The sequence below is a fragment of the Bos indicus genome, chromosome 21 (assembly GCF_029378745.1).
Source record: "Bos indicus isolate NIAB-ARS_2022 breed Sahiwal x Tharparkar chromosome 21, NIAB-ARS_B.indTharparkar_mat_pri_1.0, whole genome shotgun sequence".
NCBI lineage: Eukaryota > Metazoa > Chordata > Mammalia > Artiodactyla > Bovidae > Bos > Bos indicus.
The window spans coordinates 29,379,221-29,404,831 of NC_091780.1; the positions used below are offsets into that span (position 1 = coordinate 29,379,221).

Consider the following 25,611-nt stretch of genomic DNA (forward strand, 5'->3'; position numbering starts at 1 on the left):
GTAGGACAGAATATACTGTAGTTTTAGTGGAAAAAGAGAGAAAGATGAAATCAATTCTCTGTGGAAATTGCTAAAATAAACTCAGGATTAATGAACAAAATTTGTTGGGGAGGCCCATTTGTCACACTCAGGAAGCCACAATCTAATTTTACTTGCCGCTGTTCATTGCTCTTGCATTGCCATTCATTTGCTGAAGGCAAACACATTACTTCTCAATAGACAGGAGTGGGCCCACGTCAGGCTCCCCTTCCCTCCTCCAGACGGCCTGATGGCTGACTTCCTGTTGGGGAGAGGGAGGAGGGCAGGGGGTGTTCTTCCAATTGTCTTTTCCTTGGCTCACCAACAGAAACATTTTCTCTCGGCTCTAGAGGCTGAACGTCCAAGGTGAAGGTGTCGGCAGGCCTGGTTTCTTCCAAGGCCTGTCTCTAGACCAGCAGATAGCTGCTCATCTCTGTCTCCCCGTGGTCATCCCTTGGTCTGTGTTGTCTGTATTGGAATTTCCTCTTAGAAGGACACCAGGCCTGTCGGATGGGGGGTACACCCATGTGACCTCACTTCAGCTTAATTACTCCTTTAAGACCCTATCTGCAAGTCCAGCACCGCCTGCCTCCCACTGGCCTGTGAAAGTGGATGGATGCAGGGCACTTGTAGGGGCGATGCAGTGGCCCTGGGTGGGTTTGCCCATCACACACAAGCCTGTGATTTGCATGTGCTGTGTGCTCAGTTGCTTCATTTGAGTCCGACTCTGTGTAGCCCACCAGGCTCCTCTGTCCATGGGATTCTCCAGGCAAGAGTACTGGAGTGGGTTGTCATTCCCTTTTGTAAATTAGGAGCAGGGGAAGGGAGGAAGGATGGGTCACTATGAGAAAATTGTGGTGGTTTTTTTAACTTCCTCAGGAAACTTATAAAATCAGTGCTTTCGTCGGGTTCTTCAGGACAGTGAGGCTGCTGTGGGTGCAGGTCAGTCTGTGGAAAGGTGACTGCGGCAAGCCCAGCTGTGCAATCTTCCCAGATGTGACTCTGCCAGGGGCTGAGCTGCCCAGCAGGCCCTGCAAAGCCCCCTCCCCATCCTCCTCGTCACACTTCTCCCACCTCATTCGCTAAATGGGACCTCAGAGTGGACAGGTCAGCCCCGTGTGTCCCGTTTCCGGGAGCCCTGGACCCAGCCTGCTGCCCAGGTGTGGGCACACCAACAACCAGGACAAACCAAATCCAGATGGTTTGTCCACATTATTTTTGTACCTGACAGTTTATGAGTCTTTTTTTTTTTCATTAAAGAAATGATGACTGTTTTCTTCAGTTGGGCATTTCCAGAGAGCCATTAGCATTTAATGCTAATATCAGAACAGCAGGTCTCCACTGGAAATATTTACCTTTTCCTTGTTGGCAGCTTGTCAGTGTTGGGAAAACAGATGCTTAATTAAAATCTCAGTATGTCATGCTTTCTTCCTCACACATCAGTCACTCTTCTTCCAGGTTGGAGGAGGCATGTGAGAGGTGTCGGGAAGCATTCCGGTCTTCTGTTTTTATGTACTTGGGGGATGTCTCCTGGCATCTTGTTCCTGTTCAGACATTGGCATTCCACCACCCATCCCTGGCCTGGAGAGGCCTGAGGGTGGCAGGCTACTGTCACCACCTAGATGACAGAACTGGTTTGGTTTTGGCTGTGTGTATGGTCAGCGGGGTCTCTTGCCAGGAGAATCCATTGCCAAAGATAAGGACATGAAGAAAGCAGCTGCTTTTTTTCAGAAAGAAGAGGGCATCAGGGCCCCAATGTTATATTATCCTCCTGACTGCCCCAGCAGGTTTTGTGGAAAATATGGGCTCAGAGAGTGTGAGACCCTGGCCCAAGGCCAGATGCAGCTGGGATGTGATTCCACCCCTGGACTGTCGAGCCCCTGCTCTCTTCCCCCTGAAGCACTCTGCGCTTCATCTTGCCCCGGGGCTGCATCTTTGCCCCACGAAGCAGCCAGCATCCTGTACTGGTTGTGGCCCCTCCTCAGTGTTCATGGCTCCAAGAGCCCCAAGGTCCCATCTGTGACACAGCCATGGAGACACGGGCCCTGGACACACAGACCGGAGACCGGGAGGCATGGTTTTAGGGGCCATGCTGACTGCTGTCAACCCCCAGAAATCAGAAAGGAGAAAGTACAGCACGGAGGGTCCATCCTCCACAGATGCTGACAAGCCCAAAGAAGATTCGGCTCTTACTCTATTCAAACCGAGAACCTCTATTTATCAAAAGACATCGTAAACAAAGTGAGCAGACAAGGCACTAACTGGGAGAAGGTATTTATAACATAAGTAACTGACAAAGGATGAATTCCCAGTGCACGCTGTGTTATTTAAGCCTGCTTCCACTCATATTAAAGCGCCCACTGTTAAGGCAGTGGATAAACTAATGCACATTTCTGGGTCAAGGCCTGGGTCAAGGCCTCAAGTGTTCAAGTTCATATTTTCCCAAGATGGAGGTTCATGTGTGTCTGTTATTTATTTAGTAGGCTTTGTAACTAACATGTGTACCAGGCTTTATTTAATAGGCTTGTAACATGTGTACCAGGCAATCCTTCATGTGTCAAATAGTAAATGTTTTAAAAATAAAGGTAAAAAGTAGTTATTGTTAACAGCCCCTGGAGGTAGGTCTACTGCCCCGGTTTTTACTGATAGGGTCAGAACTAGCTGCTGACACAGTGGCCACTTACCATGTGCCAGGCACGTTATATGAACCATCTTTTTAGATGTTTTGGCGCCTCAGCAGATTTGACAGCTTTCATCACTGCACATTGCAGACGTCAGAAGCTTAGGGAGATGAGGTAGCCCTGTGGTCACTAACTGGTTACAACAGGTGGTTGGGCAGGGTCTCCCTGGTGGCCTGCACCATGTTCCCCCTACCTTCCATGGGTGAGGGGCCTCCTCCCCAGGCCTCCTCTCCGGAGCTGGTGACAAGGTGTCCACCCCGCCCCCACCCCCCGTCCTGTGCCGTCACATCCAGGCTTGAACAATGGTGGCAGCTCTGCATCTTGCTACCAGACACCTGAGGGTCCAAACCGCTCAGGCAGCCATGACAAAATCTCACAGACCAGGCGGCCCAGACCACAGGCCCTTGTGGCTCACAGCTCTGGAGGGCTGAAACCCAAGTTCAAGGTGCCAGCCCACTGCTTTCTCGTGAGGGCCCCATAGCGTGGCAGCTGGCAGATGACCGCCATCCGTGTTCTCACGTGGCAGAGAAGATGAGAGGCACGCTCTCACCATCAGTTCTCCTGAGTCTGCTAGTCCTGTCCTGGCCCCTCATGACCGCATCTGAACCTCCTGAAAGTCCTGCCTCCAGATATGCTGGCATGGGGTTAGGGGGTCAACCCTGAGCCTGGGAACACAAGCCTGTGGTCCATGGAGGGTGAAGGAGTGGGGAGCAGGTGGAGCCAGCAGGTAAAGCAGTTTGCGTTGGTGTCTGCTCACTCTTGAGGCCATCCAGCCACAAGGAGCCGGACGTCTGGTGACCTCAGCCTTCCCTCAGGCCTTAGCCAGGGCCCACGTGGCTGTGGGCGCCATCATTGAACCTGTGATGGTGCTCAGGTCTGAGTCCCTCTTGTTCTGCTGTGAATTTCTCTGACATTGTGTTCAAGCAGGGTTTCCAGGCTGTCAGGGCGGGAGTTGCTAGTGGCTGGGGTCCCAGCTGAGTGTGGGGCCCGATGTTGTACATGGGAACCCTGCCCACGAGGGGCCAGCATCCACACAGCTCTCACATCCGCCTGTGCTTTCAGGCATCCGAATGCTGGATGGAGATGTGACCGATGTGGTGGAGGCCAAGTCTCTGGGCACCAGACCCAATTACATCGACATCTACAGCGCCAGCTGGGGGCCGGACGATGATGGCAAGACGGTGGACGGGCCTGGCCGGCTGGCCAGACAGGCCTTCGAGCACGGCATCAGAAAGGTGTGGTGACCCAGAGCCGCGGTGGGAGGGCAGGGTGAGGGGCAAAGTGAGGGCTCTCAACAATTAAAAACCAGAAAGAATAAAGAAGCCAAAAACATAATATTAAAAGCAATTCTACAAACCCAAGACGATCTTCTCTGTGCATTGAAGGGCTCTACTTCTCACCCTTTAAGAGACGAGTAAGGGATCAGCTTCATGCTGGTTTGCAGTCTGTCATATTAAGTAACCAACATAGAAGTAAGGAGAAATCTTGTCATGTAGGTAGAAGTGAATAAATTTGAGGGACGTCACCGGAGGTCCAGTGGTTAAGACTTCACACTTGCAGTGTGAGGGCAGGGGTTCTGTCCCTGATCAGGGAAGCAAGACCCTACATACCGCTCCCCCCAGTTAAATAAATATATAAATAAATTTGAGGATCACACACACACAGTCGGAGTGACTCAGGGAGAGCCCCGACACAGGATGAGGTGGGACCAGGGCTAGAGTGAGGGAGAAGTCAAGTGGGGGCTCAGGGTAGCAGCTACCCACGAAACCAGAGCAGAGGGACGTCATTTCATTACAGAGTTGCTGCTCCCAAGGTGCCCGCAGCTTACCTGCCAGCCCCAGGACTCTGCCTCGCAGCCTGACAGCCCCCATCTTGGGGTGTGCAGCTGGGTGGTGGGGGTCCTAGACTGACCGCCTGGCCTGTTAATGGGGCTCTGCAGGTGGAAGGGTGTCTGGGACTCAGCCCACCTGCCCACAGGACCCCCATCCTGGAGCTCTGTGCGTCCATCACAGGCTGTGTGCTCACCTGGCAACCCCAAGGCATCAGGTCTCCATGGTGCTCCCTCCCCGCCAGTGTGCCACCCAGACATTTAGGACATCTTGGGTGGAGCCCACCAGGGGCTGTCAGAGCAAACACCTGAGCATGGGCCTTCAACCCATCAGCCAAGGGGGGCAGAGGAGGACACCCCAGTCACTCCATGGTTGTCAGTTCTGGGTCCTTGTGAGTTAGGAAAGCTGGGGCAGAGGGTCCTAGGTCTCACAAGGAGGGGGCACAGTGGATTTCTGGGCGAGGACAGCTTCCTGGAGTAGACACTGGCCTGTGGTCAGTGTCCCGGTGGCCCTGGGTGGCCAGGCAATGCCGGCGAGGTTAGAGCTGGAAGTCTAGGCCTCCCGAGGCAGGGTTTATGCCTCTGACTTCTCCTGTGGGAGATAGGACAGCGGGGCTGGGTCAACCACATCTTATTATTTATATACTTTTACCATATTATTAAAGTTATTATTTTATCATAAACTGTGCACCATGACTAAAGTGTGGTCAATACATAGTTAACAAGTCAGATGGTACCAGTGGTTGTCCTGAAAGCAAGGCTTTCCACCCTCTGCACCCCACCCCGCCCCCCTCCACAGGCCCTTGTTGATGATTTCCTTTGTCTGAATAATACAATCTGGTCACTTTTCTGGATGTGCTGAGTTTGGTCACTTTCTATCTATTAATTCCCTTCTATGGGGCTGGGGTGTTTGTCTCCTGAAACACCCCCAGCCCCAGACCCCATGGTCTGGTGGCTCCGGGCCACGTGATACTGTACACAAGTGTGAGGCTTCTTATTCTGCCCTCTCTCCTCCCCGGCCACTCAGGGCTTGAATGTCTGACAAGTGAGTGACCAGAGTGGGGCTCCGTTCTCACGTCCCTCACAGCTCTGTGCTTACCCTGACACTCATGAGACAAAAGAAGAGGGGAACAGGTAGACATCAGCACGTCCATAGCTACACAAAGGACACAGACGTCTTCCTCTATCCTCATGATCCCGAGGAGATGTGCAGGCTCTTCAGTCAGCTCGGCGAGTGGCCGAGCTCACAGGGTGCTGGGAGGTCAGGCGCGGGCACGTTAGCCGCTGCCAGATGCGCAGATCTCATTGCCCCAATTTCCAGCATCCCTCGTGTGCTGGGTCATGTGGCTCTCTTGACACCAAGGGGAACCTCCTAAAATTAGGTGTAAGTTAGAGACCACTTTTATTGAATGGAAGATGCTGCTTTTTAAAGATATTTTCTTTATTCACATACTTGGTCACACCGGGGCTAAGTTGTGGCACATGGGCAGTTTAGTTGCAGGTGTGAGCTCTTAGCTGTAGCATGTAGGATGTAGTTCCCCAACCAGGGGTCGAACCCGGGCCCCCTACATTGGGAGCGCGGAGTCAGAGCCACAGGACCTCCAGGGTCGTCCCTGAAGATGCTTTTTGAGAGATGTGAATCCTGAGTGTCGGCCATTTCTATGAGATGATTTCTAAAGATTCTGAGAGCTGAGGACGAGCTGTTTCCAGGAGACAGGCTGGTTGTCTGGGCCTGACCTCTCTCGGGTGTATAGGTGAGCTGTAGAGAGTGGAGTGTCGGGAGCTGTGAGGGCTCCGCATGCTGAGTTCTGAGCCACGCTGGCCTCATTCAGCCATCAGGAGTGCAGAAGCTGCAGAGGGACCGCGTGGTTCCTGCCACTCGTGTCAGTTTCCTGAGATACTGAGGTCACTGCATTGTTTTTTTTTTAGTCTTTCTGAATAAAATATGTCACATAGGAACCTTAAATTGCAACTGTCAGAAGCTGTCACTGAAAATCCTCCTAGAAATTTGATGGTCTCAAACCAAACCACATTCTTCCGTCTGTTTTCCTCCTTGATGCCCCACTTGTCACCTGCAGCCTCCCCTGTAAAACCCGACTGCATCTTTGGTAGATGGTGCAGGTTCTGGTAGGCACCATCAGATGCTGTACTTTAGCATAAAGAGGTGTTGGATATTGGTCCTCATGTGGCTGGTCACCCAGAATGGGAGAGTCTACCACACTGTGGCTGAAGGCACTGGCTGGGTCCAGTGCCTAGCATTCACTAGCATTCCATACCCACAGACGAGCCATCTGCTTCCCTGGCAAGATGCCGAAACACATTCTGAGGAGCGGAGGTGGTGTCTTCCTGAACAGAAGTGCAAGTTCACGGCTGGGGTTGACACGTCCTCACCCTAGAGCAGGGTCCCCATCTCCAGGATCTGATGCCTGATGATCTGAGGTGGAGCTGATGTAATGATAATAGAAATAAAGTGCACAATAAGTGTAAGGTGCTTGAACCATACCAAAACCACCCCCACCCCAATCTCTGGAAAAATCATCTTCCACAAAACTTGTCCCTAGTGCCAAAAATGTTGGGGACCACTGCCCTAGAGCCTCCACCCCGTGGCTTCCAGGTGAACAGAAGATGTGGAATGTGAACACACAGTCCTCAGAGACAGCTTGGACGTTCCTTACACCTCCGCCCTGGGTGTTTCCTCTGCCCCGTTCCTATGCTCTTTTCCAGGAGACTGTTCTCAGAAGGGAGAGAGGCTCTGGATGCTCTGACGCCTGTGAGAACTCAGGGGTCAGGGGTCCCTGCAAAGTACAGGGTGAGGAGAGGCAAGTTTTTGGTATTTAGGCCTCTGTTGTTCGCCAGCATCACTGGGGAGCTCATTAGAAACACAGACTCGGGCTTACCTGGACCAGCCAAGCACATACCTGCAACGTAGTGAGACCCAGGCATTGTCCTCTCACATGTGAGCTGTGTAGGTAGTGTGAGCAGTGTGGGCCATGTGAGTAGTGTGGGCGCTCATGAGTGTGAGCGGTGTGGACACTCACGAGTGTGAGCTGTGTGAGTGGAATGGGCGCTCACAAGTGTGAGTGGTGTGAACAGCATGGGCGCTCACGAGTGCAGGCCATGTGAGTGGTGTGGGCACTCACGAGTATGGGTGGTCATGAGTGTGGGCACTGTGGGCACTCATGAGTGTGGGCGGTGTGAGTAGTGTGGGTGCTTACAAATGTAAGCAGCACTCTACAAAGCAGGAGTAGGAATGTAGCTCCCACTGCCTTTGATCAGTAACCTGCAGTGTGGTGAGGACTGAAGGTGAAGGTGTCCAGAGATGATTCGCGTGAGAGAATCAGAGACAGGCTCTGATTGAATTTCATTCGGATTCTTCCTGCTTTGTATGACCTTTGTGTGTGTTACTTGCACAGACAAACCCGTGTCCTCAGTCCTTCTAGCAACTGCCCTTTGTGCTGGCCACCGGGATAGGACTCCCCAGAGATGTGTGAACAAGAGTGGATGAGGCAGCTTTGTGCGGGGGGCTGGGCTGTCTTTCAAGCCCCAGGTTAGAGCTGGCGGGAATGTTGGAGTGAAGACAAACCGGCACAAGAGGGCAGGCCCTGGGGTCCACTTGGTCCACATGTGGGGTGTCCTGGCGCCTCCGGGGAAGGTGGGTACCTTAACCCAGGTGGCCTTGGGTGCCAGGGTCACGTGTCTGCATCCCATCAGAAGCAGGGCTTCAAACAGCTACCAGGGTTGCAGGATTCCTTTGAAAGCTTCCTTTAAATTGGCCAGTAGTTGGGGAAAGCCTGGGTTTCCTCCTGCATATTTGGATGAGGGGGTAGGGGGTGAGGAGCCTGGGGCGCCTGCCCATCTGGAGACGGGTGTTGGCTCCACCCTCTGAGGCCAACTGCACCCACTAGCAGGTCCTGCCTTTGGACCAACGGGTCAGCTCCATCTGGCACTGGTGTGCTTGTTCAGCCGGTGTCTGTGGCTGGAGGAGCCTGGTTGGGCCCGTGGGTGAGGATGGAGCTTGGCCAAGCTGGCAGTCTGAGCGCTTCAGTGTTGGCCCTGTGGAGGCCCTGGGGCACTCTCCTAGGATGGCCCTGGGCATTCTGGCACCTGGCCCTTGACCCATAGGTCCTGGGCCACCTGCTTTTCGAGGATCTTGCTCCCCAGGAAGGGTGCATCTGCAGCTGGTTTTGCAGAACCTTCATCCCCTCCCTCCCAGGACTAGCTCTTGCAATTCAGAAAAGTTAGATTCATCCATCAGCTCCCATGTCAGCATACGTGGGGTGCAGTGTGGTGTTTATGACCATGGGTTGCCACAGAGGAAAGCACTGGCATGGCCCTGGGACAGGACAGGTCAGGTCACGGGAGGGCCTGCATCTTCCCCTGAAGAGCAGGGAGCGCTCCTCAGTACCGTCCAGTCATTCTGATAGATCCAGAGTTTTGCCAAGGACTCTGTTAACATCAAGAGGAAGCCCAGAAACTACACACTCGGGGCCCCCATCTGGTCCAAGTGGCATCCTTCTGAGTTTCCTCCTGGGGGAGGTGTGCTGGGCCAGGCTGAGACCAGCCAGCAGGGGCGTCCAGTGAGGGCTGACACCTGTCCCCACCCTCCCATCCAGGGCCGGCAAGGCCTGGGCTCCATTTTTGTCTGGGCATCGGGGAACGGCGGCCGTGAGGGGGACCACTGCTCCTGCGATGGCTACACCAATAGCGTCTACACCATCTCCGTGAGCAGCACAACCGAGAACGGCCACAGGCCCTGGTACCTGGAGGAGTGTGCGTCCACCCTGGCCACCACCTACAGCAGCGGGGCCTTCTACGAGCGCAGAATTGTGAGTCCGGAGAAGGGTCTCGGGGGTGGGAGGGGGATGCTCCTGCCCCTGGTCTCATGAGTCCTCAGGGGCCCCAGGGAGCGGTGACTCCTGCTCTTGTCCCACGAGGCCTCAGGGGGCCCTGCGGAGTGGGGTCTCCTGGTCATGGTCCCATGAGTCCAGAGGGGGTTCCCAGGGGGAACGGCTCCTTCTCCTGGTCCCATGAGTCCTCCCGGGGCTCGAGGAGGGCAGGGTTCCCGGCCAGGAGGCCGTTAGGGCAGTTCAGACTCAGCCGCATTCAGCCTCGCCATCAAGGAACTGGTTGTGCCTGGAGGTAAACCCCAGGCCCTTGGCAGCCTCCCTCGGACCCTGCCTTTCTAATTTTGGCACAGAATATCAATTAAAACCCTCTCTGGCTCGGGGGGTCTAAAAATACCCTGTAAGAATGGGGTGCATTCTCACCACAGTGTCTTTTTTTAGCTTTCTAAATTCTGCGGTCACATTGCTTGGGGTCCAACTGGCCCGTTCAATTTCCACGTGTAAAACAGAAGGAGAGAAAGTCTTGGCTCTACGCTGAAACATTTTAGAAATCCAAGAGTCTTGGGTGTTCCCTTCCTCACAAAAGGACTTTTCTACACCCTTTAGGTTGAGAGTGGTTTTGTCTGCTGCAGTGGCTTCAACGAACATAAATCAGTGTAGTTTATCTTTTAGAAATAGCTTTTAATTTAGTGTATGGGTAAAGTTCATGCTTGTTCCTTCCCCAGGTGCTTTCATACTTTAAAAAAGGTAGGAGGGGAGGGTTTCAAGTTGAAGTCAATGCAGAATTGAAGTGCACAGTCCTTAGGATGGTTTTTAGATGTCTAAAAAATGAGACCTTGGAGCTGGCCAGGCGTGGTTTAACCTGAAAACTCCCTGGCTTCTTTTCATTTCTCCTGCTGCCTGGCCACATCTGTAAATGTTATTTGCAGGCACATTTTTATACTTTCTTGTGGGAGCCTGAGGCTTCCCATTGCCCACTGTCCTCTGCAGTACCGGGAGGATCAACGGTCCTTCTGCTGCCAGCCTGGCATTGGCCTTGGCCAGCTCATGAAAGTACTCATTAAGTTGTTAACTTTCCTTTCTGCTGGAACAGGCACCCCTCGGATGGGGCTGAGATGCTGAATGGTGTCCTGTTGCTTTAAATATCTAGCTGGTTTGAGCTTGGACTTAGGACCTGTCAGAGGCCTGGGCTGGAGTAGAGGGATGGTGCAAGCAGGGCTTGCAGCTTTGTGTGCTTAATGAATCACATAGCCGGTGCATGCGTGTGTGTATGTGTGTGCGTGTGTGTGTGTGTGTACATGCATGAACACACACCTTAGCTACAGAATGCCTGTATTCCTCCGTCTCTTCATGAAGAATTCTCTGAGCCCTGACGTTCAGTAACTGTGTGTCACTGGGCAGAGGGCGGAGGAGAAAACAGTGGGCAGCTGCTGTCCAGGGCCCTTCCCTGGTAGCACGGGTGGCAGGTGATTTTGTTTCAACTCATCCAAGGCAAGGTGTTTGCTCTGAGTCCCTTAGAGACCCAGCCAGGGGGCGCGCCCTGTGCTGGATGCTCGGCAGCCCTTGTCTGTGTTCGGGCAGGCGTCCGATGGCAAGCATAGCTGGGGCCCCTGTCGCTCTCGTGCACTGAGTGCCGACGGCAATGACTGCCTGGTGCTGAGACGGCACCTGTCCCTCCTTCACACTCTCATTACCCCGGCCACGCCATGCCCCAGCAGCACAGAGGGTCTCAGGAAGGGGCAGCCCACCCTGGCTCCACTATCCCCTTCTGCCAGCCAGGGGAGGCTCCTCTGCTCACACCCTTTTCTCTGAGGCTGCAGAGCCAGCCCCAGGCCTGCCCTGCTCTTGGAAGCTCGGTCTTCTGCCCAGACACCCCCATTTCCCTCCTGCCAGTTTGGACTGAGCACAGGCATGTGCCAGGCACCGGTGTTGCTTCCCCAGCAGCCCTGGGAAGGGTGTGTCAGTAGCCCATTGGGAGGAGGATCCTGGAGTCACAGGGGGTGCATCCTCCTCGCGGTGCCCTGACCTCTCCAGGTTCGAAGAGGGGGAGTAGGCTGGTCCCTGCCAGCACCCCATGAGTCTTCCTATGTGTGTGACCCGCGCGGGCTCCCTCTCTCCGGGTGATGGTCGACCTCGCTGAGCCCTGACAAAGGAAAGACACTGTTTGTAAGAGGCTCTGGACTCTCCCCACAGGGGAAATTCTTTCTCAGGGATTTGCAGATGGGTGGCTGGAGCCTGGCAGTTACAGGTATGTTAGTCTCCTGTTGGCACCATAACAAATGATCCCAAGATTCCCAGCTGGAAACAGCACAGCTGGGCCATCTCACAGCTCTGGGGGCACAAGTGCAGCAGCCTCCATGGGCCTATTTTCTGGGCCTTACGAGGCTGAGTCCAGGTGTCAGCTGGGCTGCGTGTTTTCCATAGGCTCAACAGGAGGGCCTGTCCAGTACGCATCCTGCATGTTGGCAGACCTCAGTTGCTTGTGGTTTTAGGACTGAGCTCCCGTCTCCTCATGGGCTGGCTGCCGAGGCCAGTTCCTGGCTGCTGTGGGCCACCCACCTTCCTGGCTTGCATCCCCAGCATCCTCTCTAAAGCTAGCAGCACAGATCGAGTCCTTCTTGAGCCGCATCTCTCTGACAGATGTAAGGGCCTGTGATTACATCGGGCCTGCTGGATCATCCAGGATAAACCCCTGACTTAACAGCTGGCTGGGTGGCAGCCTTCGCTCCATCTGCACTAGCATGAGGGTCACTGCAGGGCCAGCCCCCCTCCTAGCATAGTAGATGTCTCCTGCCTGTGCCTCCATGAGGTCACCACCTCAGTTCAGGGGGGTGCAGTCGGGCCGTGCCATGGTGAGACTCAGAGTCCGTGCCCTGCCCAAGGGTGCTCTGCGTGTAGCTCTTGCAGCAGACAGGGTGGGGGCTTTGGGACACTGCCAGCTACGAGGAGGACATCCTGGTAGGGGTGGTCTGTGACCTCTGACCCATCCTCGGCCTCTGGCTCACAGCAGAGATGCTCTCTGGGCCACCTGGCGCCTGCGTGTCTTTTACACTGCTCTGAAGTTGGGGTGACTTTGGGGTCATTGATGGGGGCCCTGGCAAGCAGTCTTGCTGTGGAGGCCCCTCTGTTTCATTCTGTCTCTCCGTGGAGTCTCAGGGTACATCTGCAGAGGTGTGGGTGTGTGGCTGCGACCCCATCTCCCCACCCGACTGTCAGCCTGTTGCTCTGGGGGGTGCCAGACCCGTGGAAACCTCTGTCCCTGAGATGTGTCTGCGTAGCACCTCTTCCGTCCCTAGGTCAAAGTCAGCCTGCCTGGGGCAGTGTCCTGGGCAGCCTCTGACCTGGCTGCTTGCTTTCCCCACCTCCCCTCCCCGCCAGGTGACCACAGACCTGCGTCAGCGCTGCACAGACGGCCATACTGGAACCTCGGTCTCGGCCCCCATGGTTGCCGGTATCATTGCCTTGGCCTTGGAAGCAAAGTAAGTTCTTACCTGCCTTCCCTTCTTTACCTTTCTTCTTTTTTAAAAAGTGTTTAATGTATCAAAATACACATAATGTAAAATTTACCATTTAAGCCATTTTAAGTGTGTAGTTGATGAAGCATATTCACTGTTGTATGATTGTCTCCACCACCTCCTGCAGGACGTCCCTCTTTGTCCAAACAGCTCCTGTCCCCAAAAGACAGCTCTGCTGCAAAAAATCACACAGACAGAGCTTAGACAGGAGATGCTCCGTCTCACAGTCCCAGGGCCCGAGGTCTAACTGAGTGTCTCAGGGCTGGTTTCCTCTGAGGCTTCTCTCCTTGGTGCGTCATCTTCTCCCCATGTCCTCACGTGGCCTTCTTTGAATGTGTGTGTTTGTTGTTCAGTCACTTAGTTGTGTCTGACTCTTTATGACCCCATGGACTGTAGCACACCAGGCTTCCTTGTCATGTATGTGTTTAGATCCTTTCATAAGGACACCAGTTACCCTGGATCACGGCCTACCGTATGGACCCCATTTCACCTTAACAACCTCTTTATGATCCCATCTCCATAGGCAGTTACATCTGAGGTCCTGGGGGTCTGGTTTCCACGTGTGACTTTGGGGAAGGGACACAGCTGGCGACCACAGCTGTGTTCTCTGTCTTTGAGTCTGACTCTTCCGGGCTTTCAAATGAGTGGAGTCACAGAGTGTTTGTCCGTCACTCAGCACAGTGTCTTCCAGGTTTGCCCATGTCACAGCAGATGTCCAGATGTCTTCCTTTTTCAGGCCGTCCTTAATAGGAGTCAAGAGGCTCCTTCCTGTCTCTCCCTTTTTCAAGCTCACAGCCTCCTGCCTTCATAGGGGCACAGGGAGCTGGTGGGCGCAAACCTCAAGCCTGCACTACACCCCAGATCACACTTTAGGTCAATACAGCTGCCCTCTGTCAAGGGGGTTCGTGAGTGGTGATGCTTTATCTGCTTCAAGCCACATAAAAACCCCAAAATTGCCATGTGTTGGATGGGTCCACTTTACATACGGTCATAGAATCAAACAGGTTTTAGTTTAAACATCAACAGTGGCTCCCAGCAACAACCTGTGGCTTTGAAAGAGTCATTTGCTGCAGATGAGATTGTAAGAAGTTGTGTTTGGGTTGCTGAGTCCATCTAATTATGTGTGTTTTGTTTGTTGATTCACATCAGGAGAAAAAGCATAAAACTCAAATGCTACCCATTTTACAAAGAAACAGGTATGTTTGATTTTCAAGCCAAAATTTTAACTTCTGTGTCCTGGGGCTCATTTTAAAATACTAAATAGTTACTTGTGTGGAAAGTTGCATTCACATACTTAGTGATTCATTGTTTTATATTTTCTTTCCTCCCTTTTTGGAAACATGCAAGGAATTTTGTTAGCTGAGGATATATAGAAAACAAACCCTGTTTTGTGCCACTCGTTCCATTAAACCTGGCCTGTGGACTCACGAACTCCCTGATCGCTATCTCCTCATCATTGTAGCCCTCAGAATTTTACAGATGGCAGGCATCACTGGACACAGCGTCCACTTAGAGCGTGTAAGTGCAAGGGTTGGTCAAGGGAGGAAGGAGCTGTAACGGGCATGCTGCCAGCCTCAGCTGAGGGGCTTTGGAGGCTCCAGGGCCAAGACCGCTGCTCATGTGTGCAGTGTCTTCCTGGCAAAGCCAGGTCGCCCAGGAGAGGAGAGAAGCTCTCCAGCAGGAGGCTAGCAGGCAGCACATGACAAGATGAAGGAAGAGCCTAGTGTGCGAGAACAGCCCCGAGGGTCAGCCGGGAGTTCAGGGCCATTTTGGAATGTCACATCAGTCCCTTCTTCATGAGAAACCATGTCCAACACCATTTCTTAGATATGTTTCCATACAACTGTGAGTGCGACTTTATTTCTATCATCAGAAACGAGGTGGGTTTCCCCCTAGGAAAATAGTTTCTCACAGCCTCCCTTTCTGGACCCTCTGTCGTCAGCACTGAAGCCCAGGCTTCCTGGTGCCTTATGCTGAGCTTCCAGGGCGAGGGGAGGCATTCTGCATCTTTGTGGGCCCCACGGTCATGAGCAGCTGCTGCTGCTGCTGTGAAGTCACTTCAGTAGTGTCCAATTCTGTGCGATCCCATAGATGGCAGCCCACCAGGCTCCGCCATCCCTGGGATTCTCCAGGCAAGAACACCGGAGTGGGTTGCCATTTCCTTCTCCAGTGCTTGAAAGTGAAAAGTGAAAGGGAAATCGCTTAGTCATGTCCGACTCGTAGTGACCCCATGGACTGCAGCCTACCAGGCTCCTCCGTCCATGGGATTTTCCAGGCAAGAATACTGGAGTGGGTTGACATTGCCTTCTCCAGTCATGAGCAGGGACCAGCCCAAACAAGCAAGGATGAGCTGTGGCCACATCTGCCATCTGGACTGCAGAGCCTGTGCCAGGTCTTTCTGTCAGGGGGAGGAGTCTGCGCCCAACCTCACTGCCAGAGGGTGTGGTCTGTGCCCCCTCTCCACCAGAGGGCGTGGTCTGCCCCCTCTCCACCAGAGGATGTGGTCTATGCCTGGCCTCTCCACCAGGAGGTGCGGACTATGCCCCCTCTCCACCAGAGGGCATGGTCCGTGCCTGGCCTCTACGCCAGAGAGTGCGGCCTGTGGCCCCCTCTCTGCCAGAGGGCATGACCTTTGTCCCCTCTCCACCAGAGGGCATGGTCTGTGCCTGACCTCTCCTCCAGGGGGCGTGACCTGTCCCTAAACTCTCCAGCAGGGGTCATGTCCTGCACCTGGCCTCTCTGTCAGAGGTGTGGTCTATACCCACCTGTCTGCCAGAGGACGTGGCCCTGGGCATCTGGGGCCGCAGGTCCTCCTCTGACAGTGAGGCTGGCTGTGGTCCTCAGGTGGGGCTGTGGATGAGGGGATGGCAGGTCAGTTTGTGCCAAGGAAAATCTGGAAACTGGACCAATGGAAGCAGTTGCGATGAGGCAGCCAGGAGGCCAATATCTGGCCAGGGACAAGCACAGTGGAGAGAATGTGGTGAAGTCAGAGGAGGCCAGGGCTAGGACCGGGGAGTGAGAGCCCCCAGGGAGGAGGACACACCCCCCCAGGACCCAAGCTACAGATGAATGTCTCGCAGGTAAAGAGGGGACATTTGTTGGGAAAGTAAAACAGTGCAGCTACTGTTAAAAAACTGTAATGGCTCTTCAAAAAAATTAAAGAATTACCATGTGATCCAACAATTACACTTGTGGGTGTGCACCCACAGGGATCAAAGCAGGGGCTCAAATAAATGGTTTTATGGTCATGTTGTAGCATCGTTACTCAATAGCAAAAGGTGGAAGTGCCTCAGGCATCCATCAATAGGTTAGTGTGGTCTGTGCAGCCACAGAGAAGGAAGGAGACCTGACCCCTGCAGCAGCAAGGGCATCACACTGCATGAACTGAGTCAGTCACAGAGGGTCAAATCCCACATGCCTCCACTCATGTAAGGCACCTGGAGTCCTCGGATTCACAGATGGAAGGTGGTGGGAGTGGGGGCCAGGGATGGGAGGAGGAAGGGGGGTTAGTGCTTGATGGGTGTAGAGGTTCGGTGGCTTAAGATGATCAAGCTCTGGAGGTGAACGGTGGTGATGACTGCACAGCACAGGGAATGTATTTAATGGCACTGACTGTATGTCTAAGAACCATTAAGATGGTGCATTTCACGTTATATATGTTTTCAAACACACAAAGAGCAGGCAGTTGGAAGGATGTTTGTGAGGACTGGTCAGGCAGGTGCTGTTGAGGAGGAGACGTCGAAGACTGGGTCTGCTCTTGTCGGTGACGCAGTCCTAGCACTGTGGACAGAGGGGTCTTGAGAGCTTGTGTTGAGAAGTGTTGAAAAGGCAGGCAAGGATATCTTATCTGCATTTTTTGTAGTAGGCAAGTGTTCTTTAACAAAGTGCCTGTATTCCACACCAGAATGCATATATCGTAAAGGTAGAGTATCTAGAATCTCAAATTCTAATGTGTGGCCAGTAGTCCTGGGAGTGGGGTATGGACAGGAAATGGCTGGCGTGCCCCAGTACACGGAGCACTCCCTCACGGGGTGCAGACCAGCCCAGGTTTTCCCACCACATGCTAACACACAGTGCCGTCATCTCATGGATTCAGGGGGATTGTGGCCCAAGGCTGGACTTCCCCAGGTGTCAGGTCACCTGCTGCACCGTCTTATCTCAGGCTTCGAGGATCAAAATTGATTCTTGACCGAGAGGGTGTGACATCTACCCTTGCCAAGTGGTAGTGTCTTGGGGCCTCCTCAAGTACAGGAGCGAGGCCAGCCCCCAATGCCCCGCCTCCGATGGACCTGGCGGTCGGCATTGCTAACTGATGTGAGTGCAGCTGTCTGTCCTTGTGTCATTGCAGCAGCCAGCTGACCTGGAGGGACGTCCAGCACTTGCTGGTGAAGACGTCCAGGCCGGCCCACCTCAAAGCAAACGACTGGAAGGTGAACGGTGCCGGTCATAAAGGTGCGGCCGAGACTCGGGGGCTGGGCAGGGCCAGGTGCCATCCGGGCAGAGCCTGTGGGTGACCTTCCAGAGCCTGTATGGGGGAACATGGATTTCTCACCAAAAAAACCCCCAGACAACAGTAATTGTGTGTCACAAGAATGAGGAGTGCGAACTTAGTAGTTTAAGCAGAGTACCTACAGTCACTTGAGTATTGGGCTCCCTAAACCTCATGACCTTTGCCATGTCAGGGGCCCCAGTACCGATACTGACTTCATGGTTCTCTTTAAATTTTTGCCTATTTTTTTTTTACACAAAGGAATATATTCTAAAAGAAAACTGCATTACATCTAGTCAGTCATGTGTGTGTGTTATTGGCTCAGTCGTGTCCCACTCTTTGTGACCCCATGGACTGTGCTCCACTGGACTCCTCTGTCCATGGAATTCTCCAGGCAAGAATACTGGAGTGGGTTGTTATTCCCTTCTCCAGGGGATCTTCCCGACCCAGGGATCAAACCCAGGTCTCTTGTATTGCAGACAGATTCTTTACCACCTGAGCCACCAGGGAAGCCCCCCAGTCATTCATGAGCTTGATGCCAATCATAATAAATGAAGTTTGCTTACATGCCACCTGAGGGCAACTTGCACTGTTAGCCCTGAGTAGCTTTCCCTAAGTTTCCACATCTGTGCAGTGAAGACACTGAGACGGTTATGTGAATTCCTTTCTAACTGTAGAACTTCTGTCAGCAAGTCCTTGTGTTTTAAAAGGGCTGTCTGCCATCACAGCTTGGGGCTGACCCAGGTACCGTGAGCTCAGCCCATGGTCGGGCTTGCAGCCAGGTATGTGAAGGCCTCTTGAGCAGGTGGTGATAGGAGTATGCTCCTGGATTTGTCTGTCTTGCTTGTTACCAGAGACACTTGAAAATGATTTACATTTAGCCATGGTATATTAAGGAGAACATTTTCCCTTTTTTAGGGTCAGATCCAACTATTTTGACACCAAGCCTGACATTCCTCTCTGTAAAATATAGGTCAAGCATTGTCACCCCAAGTTCCAAGAGACATTCCTTTAATGAGGAGGTTGGCTGGACCTGATGCATCCTTGTCTTACAGGGATGTTGGTGGTGATGGTTCACTGTAACAGGAGCTGACCTACATTTCAGTTTTGGCCTAATTAGTAGGAACAGGGGTTGTATCTAGTTTTTAACCTTGCCTCCTAACTCTGAAACTCCCCTGCATGGCCAGATTAAACACTGACTCAGGCCAGCCTGTGTACTGGACAATGCTACTTTCCCCGGACGCCCTGGAAATTCCACAGGAAAAGCAAATGGAAAAAGAGAAGAGCGGAGCCTTGTTTGATTGTCTACTGCACGCATGTTTGCGTGAGCCACAGCATCTTGGGTCTTGTTTTTCTCATCTGGTTCAAGACTCAGGGAGCACAGTTCAGTTCAATCGCTCAGTCATGTCTGACTCTTTGCAACCCATGGACTGCAGTACTCCAGGCTTCCCTGTCCATCACCAACTCCCAGAGCTTGCTCAAACTCATGCCCATCAAGTTGATGCCATCCAGCCATCTCATCCTCTGTTGTCCCCTTCTCCTCCTGCCCTCAGTCTTTCCCAGCATCAGGGTCTTTTCCAGTGAGACAGTTCTTCCCATCAGGTGGCCAAAGTATTGGAGTTTCAGCTTCAGCATCAGTCCTTCCAATGAATTCAGGACTGATTTCCTTTCGGATGGACTGGTTTGATCTCCTTGCAGTCCAAGGGGCTCTTTTGGGAGCACAGATGCCAAGAATTCCCTTTAATCTAAAGAAACTGGTCCTCATCTAACAGAAAGAAAGTTCTAGGCCCTCCCAGCATTTCTTTCACTTTGCACCCAGACGGGACACATTTTCTGGCCCTCACTCCTGGTCTGAAAGAGTTCTGTCCAGAGAGTAAGGCTGCCGGGACCCTGGTGCATCCTTGTGGGGGCAGGGGCTGCAGCCAGGGCACTCTGGAGCTGGCTGTGGCCCCTGCAGCTATGAGGGGACAGAGGCAGCCATCCCTGGGCATGGGGGGCTGGGTCTGAAGGCCCTGTCTTTTCAGTTAGCCACCTCTATGGATTTGGCCTGGTGGATGCAGATGCCCTGGTCGTGGAGGCCAAGAAATGGATGGCAGTGCCCCCGCAGCACACCTGTGTCGCCATCACTGACAAGAGACCCAGGTGAGCTCGGCTCCTGCACGTACACTGGGCCCTGCTGGTGGGCATTTGGGGGGTGGGGGTGGGGGTAGATGTTCACACGTGCATTCCTGTGCTTGTCGATGGGGACACATGTGCGTGCGCCAGTGTGTGTGTGTGTATGTGTGTACGTGTGTGTGTATACTTTCATGCATACACGTGTGTGCATGTGTGTGCGCACACTTGTGGTGCATCTGGATATGTGTCTGCCTTTTTTTCCTGTGGATTATGAGACAGGTAGAGGAATCGCTTCTCACTCCAGAACTGTTTCGAGGCCTTTCACTGTTGATGTCGTTCCCTTTTATCTGTTGCTCCCTCAGCCTGAGCCCCTAACGAGGACTGGACATTCTTAGCGTGTATTTAGCGGAGCTCCCAGAGGAGGGCACTGCCCTGCCAGCGGGGGTGACGGGCAGCAATGGCACCTGCCCCAGGGTCCAGGATGGCAGCCCTGCTGCTCCTCTGTTGCAGGCAGGGTCTGGTGTCTAGGGAACACCAGTGTGTTGCTGTGTTTGGGCTCCGATGACTGGAAGGTTTAAGCGCTGGGGTTTAACCTGCCTTGAACCATGTTTCGCAGAGTCCTGACTTCACCTTCCTGCCAAGGTTGAGCACTGCCCTTTGTGTAAGTTATTCTCAGTCAGTTACATTTGTTCATTAAAATTTTTGTTTTAAAATTTTCAGCTGTCAAGTAATCAAAATGGCAAGAACCCTGTTCCATTAGGCTCAGATGATCCTCCTGAATTCTGCGTTGCCACTGTCCCTTTTACCCTTTTTTAGAGTGTTTCTCTAGGCCTTAAAATCTGATGAAGAATGGAAGAATGAGATGCATTCTTTTCTAGCATTTATAACCTTTGGAAAATGTGTGTTTTTTAAAAAAATGATGAGGTGATTGCTTTGTCAACAAATATAGATCACTCTCTGAGGTCGCCTTTTCCTTGAAGGCATCCACTTCTTATAATATGCCCTTTTGCGATAAAATTTTCAGAGAAGTACTTTTTGTTGATGCCTTGTGTGCAGTAGGAATTCAGAAAGTATTTGTTGGATGAATACCACACAGTGGGAGCTTTGGAAAAATTACATTTCCCTCCTGATGCTGATGGTGAAGACTGACTGTCAGCTCATCCCTCCAGGCCTGACCAGCTGGTCGGCCAGCAGATAGATCTCACTCTTGACGCTGGAAGGCATCGCTTTCTCTGGGGAGCCTTAGACTGTCCTATTCAGAAGAAAGTAGAAGGTTCCCTGAGCCTGAGGAGGCCTGTCGCATTCTTCCGCAGGGTTGGTTGGGAGATGCCTAGCTCACAGGTCCTCAGGCTCCAGGTTACGTGACGCCTGCCCGGGGCTGCGTCCGGGCTGCAGCCCTTCCCTCCCACTGGCCTCCCCGTCGGGCGGCTCCTGAATGAAGCATTCTTCTCCTGCCAGAAATAGTTTTAAGATGGGAGAGTGGTGCCTCGGTGGCGCAGGGTTGTTTTTATTTTTATTTTATTTTGTTTTTTAAGTGCTGGTCCATGGAGTCTAGACAGCACGGGTGGAGGGGCGCAGCCGTCACACACAGTGTGACATTGTTTCTGTCCTTTGAGGAGGGAAAGGCCACATACTCCAGCGGACAGGAGAGTCGCATATGTCTCTAAGGGAAAATCGTCTTTGCGTTCAGCAGCCTTAGCCTCGCAGGACTAGTCAGCCAACCAGCTGTCCGACACCACAGACTCAACTACAGGTTCGGTTGTCCCCAGGGACATGAGGGCCAGGACACAGACACACAGGCCACCAGGCGGGTGCTCCGCATGGAATCACATGCCCGCTTTGACCTGTGGTCACAGCCTGCCTGCCGGGGTCACTTGAGCCACATGCTCGGTGCCCCCTGTGCTTATGGCCGGTTTCCTTTGTCGGGTTCTTGTGTAGCTTTGACTAAGCTGCTCGGATGGTTTGGCTTAAAGATGAAAAGGAAGTCTTCCCACACACCTGCTTCTCCTCCCCTGCTTCTCCTTGCTCCCTCTCCACGGATGCTTCTTGGTCCAGGGGTCCCCCAGGATGGCTGTTCATTCTCTCAGCCTCTTTCTGGTTTCTTCTCATGGTGGAATCCAGGAATGCTGTGAGTGTCCTAGACCCAGCTTTAGTGCTTCCTGTGGAGAGCAGAGAGAGAGAGAGAAGAGAGAGACAGAGAGAAAAGGCGAGGGAGACAGGGAGGGAGAGAGAGACAGCGAGGGGGAAGAGGGGGCCTCCTTGGGCATCTTGTGCAGACCTTTGTACCCACATGGGACTCATTTCCCTGCCCTCCCTCCTGAGTGGAAGGACGAGTCTACCCCAGTGTGAACTTCAGAGAACCTTGTTCACTGGGATTAAGTGCAGGCGTCCTGGTAAGTCTGCAGTGATGTCGGTGAGGTCGTGTGGGGTTGTGGGCCAGAGGCTTGGGTGTCCCTGGTCATGTGCAGGGCAGGAATGAAGAGTACCAACACCTCTCCACCCTCCTTCCCCCCACAGTCCTCCCTGGGGTATGTCCTGTCCAGGGAGATGGTCCCCCTGACCGTGACCAGAGGAGTCCCGGGACTACCCTCTCTGCAGATCCAGCCTGTGCTCAGACATGGGTGTCATACCCACTGTGCCCTGGAGGACTGCTTAGGCCCCGCTGGTGTCCCTCTGCTGGCAGGCTCCAGCGCCACCCCGAACCTGAGTCAGGCTCGGGACAGAGGGGCAGAGGGCCAGCAGCACAGCAGAGAGGTGGTGATGGGGAGAGGGGGCAGGCTGCCATCAGGGACTGTCGGGGGAGCGGTCAGTCATTCTCTGCAGAAAGGCCATGCTGACCTCCTTGTCTGGACGCTGTGTATCCAGGGTCTGGCAGTGGAGGGACGGCAGCCTGTGCCTGTCGGCATCCCTGAAGTTCATGGAGTAGGCGGTGGAGCCACCAGGAGAGGCCGGGAGAGAGGCGCCCTTGGGAGTGGGGTGGTGAGGAAGGAGAGGGGCCAGGCACCCCCTGCTCACCAGGGGCCAGCCCTCCCCGCACCCCTCAGAGGCCAGCCCTTCCCCAACTCCTATTCGCAAACACTGATCTCCAGATCTCCCTGGGCCACCTGATTATAGCCTTCACCCACCCTACCCCGGAGCAGCCCCCGGCACCCACAGAACAGGCATCAGGGCCAAGCATGGCCGGGTGGCTGTCAGCGAGTGTGGAGTCTTGGCCCAGCAGGAGGGCAAGTCCCTTGACCTCACCGGGCACATTCATGTTTGAGAATGACTTGTCCAGGCCATAGAGGTGACACTGTGCAAGCATGAGTGGAGGCCCAGCCTCTGTTGTAACGTGCAGGCACACAAGGATGGCATTCTTGACTGGTTTTGGGTACAAATGGTTTAAACCTCCTTAGAAGTTTCTGTCCACTAATGGAAAGTAAATAGGGTCATGACCAGTGCCATCTACCTGTGCAAAATTATTTTAAAGTCTAGGGGTGTCAGATAGAAAAGGGTGAAATGACACTTCTATAACCTTTCTGAAAGTGAAAATCAACCTTAATATAACTCCCGTGAATGAAAAAGAGTCCCAGCTTTTAAAAATCTTATCTGACCCATAGGGTTTTCTAGCTAGCATGTCCCTACATCTTTAAAGACCCAGCTACATTGGACAGTTGATGACATCTGTGCCTCCCAACTCCATGCTGAAAGACAGCCAAGCAAGAGGAGTTGACCTGCTCGTCTTCGGTCTCAGCAGGTTTGGAAGGTTACCATCCAGACAGTGTGTAGTTTAGTGTGGCTCGTCTTTTATTAAAGAACTCACCCACCATGCAAAGATACTTCAAAACTAAAAGCTTTGACTCAGGGTTATCTCCAAAGCAGAACATCTATTTCTAGATGTTCAAGAATTAACTGTGCATTAACCACATGCTGTTTACTCTTCTGGTGTCTCGTTAAACCAGACCACATGTGATGGTCTTTTTATAACAGTTCTGCTTATAAATATGTAGTGGGTTGATGGGTGATGATTATCAGGAGCTTACTGTGTGCCAGCCTTTGTTCTAAGCACTGTGTGTATGGATTCACTCATTCAAAACCCCCAACACGGGTGTGAGGTTTGGAAATTATCATTATTTTTTTTTTAATTTGGCTGCAGCCTCATTGCTGCGCAGGCTTTTGTCTGGTTGTGGTACATGGGCTTCTCATTGCAGTGGCTTCTCTTGTTGCAGAACACGGGCTCCAGAGCACAAGCTCCTTAGTTGTGGCGCACAGGGTTAGTTGCTCCACAGCTTGTGGCATCTTCCCAGATCAGGGTTGAACCCGTGCTCCCTGCAGTAGAAGCATGGAGTGCTAACCAGTGGAATGCCAGGGAAGTCCAATGCTCCCTGCTTCTGAGATGAATATTGGAACTTGAATGATACAGTTGTCCTTGTTCTAGGAAGTCACCATAGACACTGGAGAGATACAGGCAAGGTTCCCAGGGGTTCTGAAACACTCTGGGCCAGGATGCAGGTCTGGGCTTGAAACTAAGCTGGGGAGGGGTCTTCCAGGTGGGAGTGCAAAGTGAGGCAGACTTGGGAGATGTTACAGGTTCAGTTCCAGGTCACTGCAATAAAACAAGTCACATGAACTTTTTGGTTTCCCGATGCATACAGAAGTTACGTTTCTAAAACACTGTAGTCTGTTGTGTGCAATAGCACTGTGTCTAAGAGGACAATGTACCTACCTTAGTAAGAAGTACTTTACTGCTAAAAAGAAAAAAAAAGAAGGACTTTTACTGCTAAAAAAAAAAAAAGGACTCACCATCATCTGAGCCTTCAGTGAGTTGTAATCTTTTTACAACTGTACATCAAACATCACCAGAACTTTATTAAAAGTGTGAAACCTTCAAAGATCATTGAAGAGTTTGAAATATTGTGAGAATTGCCAAAATGTGACAGAGATACACGAAGTGACCAAATGCTTTTGGAAAGGTGTGGCTGACAGACTTGGCTGCCGCAGGGTTACCACAATTTGTAAAGCACGGCAGTGGAGGGAGGTCCCTGTGCTGACTGCCGCGGCCCCCCAAGCAGAGCGGAGGGGGCGGGGGGCACCCATGCTGCCCAGCTTCTCCTGCTCTTCCCCAACACTTGGTTTACTCGAAAACAGTTCTGCCTCTGGTTCTGAACGTCACTTGGATGCCCTAAGATTATAAGCACTGTGACTAGGTGAGTGTCTTGAATTTAGTAAATTGGGAACTTGTCCCTACAGATATACGAGCAATTAGATGGTGTCATGTGCTAGAGAAAGCTGAATGCAAGATCTAGGAAGTGGCTATGAGCCTTCAGGCTGGTCGCTGTTCCCCACCTTCCCTGAGAGGGTTGCTGCTGAGGGGCGTAGGATGAAGGAACACCTGGAGGGTCCAGCATTGAGTCTGGCACAGCTCAGCAGGAAGTGACACATCTCTGTCCCCAGAGCCCTTTTCCAGGAGGGCAGCTCCCACAGCTTGAATATCACTGGGTCTGAAGGGACCTCTGAAGTCCTCAGGCTCTCTGGGGTCCTGGAGAGATGGCTTTGTGCACAGATGACAGTTTCAGAGTTTAGTAGCAGAAGAACATTCTGAGTCATCTTGGGAGCTTTACAATCTTTCTAGATCAGCTTTTGTGATTAATGTGCAGCTTACCTGTGTTTGTGTTTCTGTGCATGATTTGACTGAAACCCTGCAGCTTCTGTGCTCAGCCCAGCCAGTGTGTGTACCCTCAGGGAGGGCCAGCAGCTGGGGTCCCCAAGAGACGCTGCCAACCTCAGTGAGGACGCCACGTGTGCTCCCTAAAATGTGCTTTCCTCTTGGGGCATCAGCTCCAAGGCCAGGCTGGGGAGGCAGCTGTGGGGAGTGTGGGGGTCTTTACTTCTGTTCCTGTACCCTGAGGTCAGGCCCCTCATCACTGGTAGTGGGGTTTCCTGGGTGGGATGCATTTCTAGGGCAGAGTGATGGCTCCCCATCCCAGCTGGCAGATGGTTGAGGGTGGGAGCTTGGTTGTGACTTTTGTGTCTGTTTCACCCCTGTCTTGCTTTTTAGCTGAGGAGGGTGTAGGGTTGCTTAGTGAGTCTTCACAGGGGAGTGTCCACCACACCCTTCCCCAGCACCCACATTGCCTCCTCA

At 52.8% G+C, this 25,611-nt stretch overlaps 1 protein-coding gene across 2 annotated transcripts in view; it reads left to right on the plus strand.

The window, feature by feature from the left end:
* PCSK6 (proprotein convertase subtilisin/kexin type 6) overlaps window positions 1–25,611 on the plus strand; it is a 169,898-nt gene that overhangs the window by 100,821 nt on the left and 43,466 nt on the right. For both annotated transcript variants that reach the window (XM_070775279.1, XM_070775280.1), the window contains exons 7-11: window positions 3,762–3,934; window positions 9,141–9,353; window positions 12,750–12,850; window positions 17,235–17,338; window positions 19,400–19,517. In XM_070775279.1, coding sequence (XP_070631380.1) covers window positions 3,762–3,934; window positions 9,141–9,353; window positions 12,750–12,850; window positions 17,235–17,338; window positions 19,400–19,517 — 709 coding nt within the window. The remainder of the gene's footprint in view (window positions 1–3,761; window positions 3,935–9,140; window positions 9,354–12,749; window positions 12,851–17,234; window positions 17,339–19,399; window positions 19,518–25,611) is intronic.